This window comes from Asparagus officinalis, chromosome 3 (assembly GCF_001876935.1).
Source record: "Asparagus officinalis chromosome 3, Aspof.V1, whole genome shotgun sequence".
NCBI lineage: Eukaryota > Viridiplantae > Streptophyta > Magnoliopsida > Asparagales > Asparagaceae > Asparagus > Asparagus officinalis.
In genome coordinates, this window is record NC_033796.1 from 99,251,817 (window position 1) to 99,255,427 (window position 3,611).

At 42.5% G+C, this 3,611-nt stretch overlaps 1 protein-coding gene across 1 annotated transcript; it reads left to right on the forward strand.

The window, feature by feature from the left end:
• LOC109834852 (serine/threonine-protein phosphatase 7 long form homolog) lies at positions 210–3,038 on the forward strand. The gene is made up of 7 exons (XM_020402867.1): positions 210–634; positions 754–842; positions 914–1,416; positions 1,492–1,716; positions 1,794–1,881; positions 1,958–2,398; positions 2,485–3,038. The coding sequence occupies exons 2-7, from the start codon at positions 765–767 to the stop codon at positions 2,875–2,877; spliced, it is 1,728 nt and encodes a 575-aa protein (XP_020258456.1). The 5' UTR covers positions 210–634; positions 754–764; the 3' UTR covers positions 2,878–3,038.

The following is a 3,611-nucleotide window of genomic DNA, read 5'->3' on the forward strand; positions in this document are numbered from 1 at the left end:
ATTTTTTTCATTCTTCCTTTTTAAAGAGAGAAGAAAACTTTCTTTTTACTAATTACTAATCACCTTTATCATTAACAAGGAAACCATATACAGAATTAGATTTTCATTATCGCGGCAATAAGGTTTACAAGACATGTAAGATTCATCATATGCTCACATTGATCGTAGACTTGAGTCCCTCTCTCTCTGGTTGCCGACATGGTTAAAGATTGTGATGGTACATACACCGTTCATCTCGACGATCAGGAGTGCAGTTGTACTTGTAGTATACCACAATTACAGAAAATCCCATGTCAACACGTTTTAGCGGCTAGTTCCAATCAAGATGGTGGTGCTAGATTGCCTTATGACCGGTATTGCTCAGCTTGGTATTCAACAAATCATTATCGGAAGGCTTATAAGGAGAGTTTTCATCCTCCCGATGATACTCGCTATTGGCCGGAATTATATATACCGTACTTATTACCACCTAAGCACAAAAGACAAGCTGGACGACCAAAATCCGTACGCATTAGATCTACCATGGATCAAGGTCGTGAAGGAGTAGCGTCACGAATCCGATGTGGACAATGTAATCAATTAGGACATAATAGGTCTCGTTGTCCATCAAGAGCAAGTAGATAGCAATTAATTTGTAAGTAAAATATTTTCTAATGATATGTCATCATTATATGTTATTGATTTAGCAAGTAGATACATTGTTCATATGTATTTGATTTGGCAGAAACTCATAAGTTACCGTTATATGTGCAGGTATATACACGATGCTTCCCGGACCGGATAATGATGAAGTCCTTTATGATCAGTCACGCCACCGTTCGGAGAGCATATCATTGACATCGGTAATGATAACATATTTACAGTCACATATTACTTATTCATTTTTATAATCTTTGTATTCATTTATGTGCAGAGAGGACAAGAGCTGGTTATGATTGATCATAGCCTTGGACATACGTGCTGGCCACTTGATGATCCTCGCATCATTGCCCTAGTATCCCAAGCCGGTTTTCTTACTTGCTCAAAATTGAAATGGATGAAGCTCGATTGGGCACTGCTTAACGCGTTGATGGATAGATGGAGGCCGGAGACTAATACTTTCCATCTACGTGTCGGCGAGACAACTATTACTCTCCAGGATGTAGCAGTGATCCTAGGTCTCCGCATTGATGGCCCTTGTATCACGGGGACTGATAGGCATGTTTGGCGAGATGTATGTGATAATTTGTTAGGAATATCTCCGGAGTCCTTGCCTGGAGGGTATATTAGATTGAAGTGGCTTAAGGAGAGTTTTGGAAACCCGTTGCCACAAGATGCACCTGAAGTGATGATCCAACAGCATGCGAGAGCATATATTATGCACATGATCGGGACACTTCTTTTTCCCGATTCAAGTAAACATAAAGTCCATTTGAGGTAAGTAAACATTAAGTATTGATTTTTGCTCACTATTCTTAGTATACATGACTAACGTATTTGAACTCGCGCTAGGTGGTTACCACTTATCGAAGACTTCGACATGTGCGGGACATTATCCTGGGGTAGTGCTGTTTTAGCATACCTATATCGAGAAATGTCAAAGGTTGCTTTAATGCAGAATAAGGAGCTCAAGGGTTGTTTAACTTTGCTACAAGTTTGGGCATGGGAAAGATTGGTTTTGAAACCACGATTATGCGAGATCCGAGAGTTAGATGGACATATTCCACTAGGCTGCAGGTAAAAAGCGTCAAATTGAATCTCATTTGTATTTAATTTTAAATTTAACATTTTGAACAAGGAAACATTTCTTGCAGATGGAATGTCACAAAAGCTTATGATGAGACCCCGGCTAGGCAATTAGACTTTTACAGAGGGGAGCTCGACCGGATGAAAATTTTTCAGGTATCGAATTTGAATTGAAGTACTCTATGATATCAATATATTTCAAAGAGATATTAACATTTGGACTTTTTTGCAGTTCGAGTGGCAGCCATACACCCCTCACCTACCTCGTCTACCGCTGATTTGTATGGAGGGCCACGGCATATGGAGGGCCAGAGTTCCTCTCGTTTGTTTCGAGATTGTGGAGATGCACGTACCCGATCGCGTGTTTAGACAGTTTGGACTCGCGCAACATGCTCCACAATATGTCGAAAAAATAGAGAGAAAGGCGACTAAAGGTGGACATCAGATTGACTGGAGGCGCACGCATCAATCATACATAGCTCGGTGGAATGATCGGCATCAACTTATTGTCGATCCGCTTTATCCTCCGATGGAAGAAGTTGATTACATTAAATGGTATTGGGGGATTACCAGACGTTGGATAATCACTCAAACTACGCCTCCAGTCGACGAAATCGAGATTCGCTCCCAACAATCCCGATATGTACCAAGAGGGGTAGATGAGCGACGATGGGTAAGTTAAATTGTCAAAATTATCATAGAATGTCAATCTCTTCTTAGCTTATGGTTTCTAATATCAATATTTTTATGTAATTGTAGATAGATGCTATGGATGACGTCGAGGGGCTTGCAAATGAGGGCATAGTTACCGCCACAGGAGATTCAGTACATGTATCGATATTGCATCGGATAGTGGCGAGAGTTCGTAAAGCTTTTCAACAAACTTATGAGGATCGACATGATGGTCGTGAGCAGGTGGATCTTGACGATACTCTATATGTACGCCGACGTAGGCGCGGTAGACCTTGCACGCACGACGATGAAGCCGGTCCGTCACAGCAAGCCGGTCCGTCACAGCAAGCCGGTCCATCACAGCCCCACACACAACCGGAGAGCGAGCATATTCAAGCTCAAGTCGAAGGAGGACGCCGACGATCTCAACGAGTGCGAAGAGAGAGACGACGGGGAAGGGGTGGATTTTTTATTTGTTAGTTTTTCCACTAAGATATATATTGTCGTATGGATTTATTGACCTTGGATTTGTTTATCTTAAACTACATATTATCGTATGGGTCGACTTGAGACATTTGGATTTGTTTAGCTTAGACTGATATATATTATCGTATGGATTTGTGATGTGTATTTTTGTCGGATTTTGGATGTGATGTGTATTCCGTTGGATTTGTGTTGTGATGTTGTTGATTACGTCAGATTTGTGTGGTGACGTACTCTATGATGAGATTTGTGTTGTGATATTGTAAATGATATCTTTTTGGCGAAAATTTTGCTTGTAATCGATAAATGAGGCCCGTGCATGTTTGGTGTATCCTGCCCAGCAAATCCACGGGACTAATAGTCCCGTGGATTTGCTGAGCAGGGGCTTTAGCTGCTCTGCAAAATCCACGGGACTAGTAGTCCCGTGGATTTGCTGGGCAGGGGCTTTAGCTGCTCTGCAAAATCCACGGGACTAGTAGTCCCGTGGATTTGCTGGGCAGGGGCTTTAGCTGCTCTGCAAAATCCACGGGACTAGTAGTCCCGTGGATTTGCTGGGCAGGGGCTTTAGCTGCTCTGCAAAATCCACGGGACTAGTAGTCCCGTGGATTTGCTGGGCAGGGGCTTTAGCTGCTCTGCAAAATCCACGGGACTAGTAGTCCCGTGGATTTGCTGGGCAGTGGAATTGGCTACTGTCAAAACGTACGGGACTACTAGTCCCGTACGTTTTGTTA

What these genes read in the sequence shown, in the direction of transcription:
- LOC109834852 (XM_020402867.1), top strand. Translation starts at nt 765, where the DNA reads ATGCTTCCCGGACCGGATAATGATGAAGTCCTTTATGATCAGTCACGC. An exon ending in AAACATAAAGTCCATTTGAG is followed by an intron (nt 1,417 to 1,491) that starts GTAAGTAAACAT and finishes AACTCGCGCTAG; the next exon opens with GTGGTTACCACTTATCGAAG. An exon ending in ACCGGATGAAAATTTTTCAG is followed by an intron (nt 1,882 to 1,957) that starts GTATCGAATTTG and finishes ACTTTTTTGCAG; the next exon opens with TTCGAGTGGCAGCCATACAC.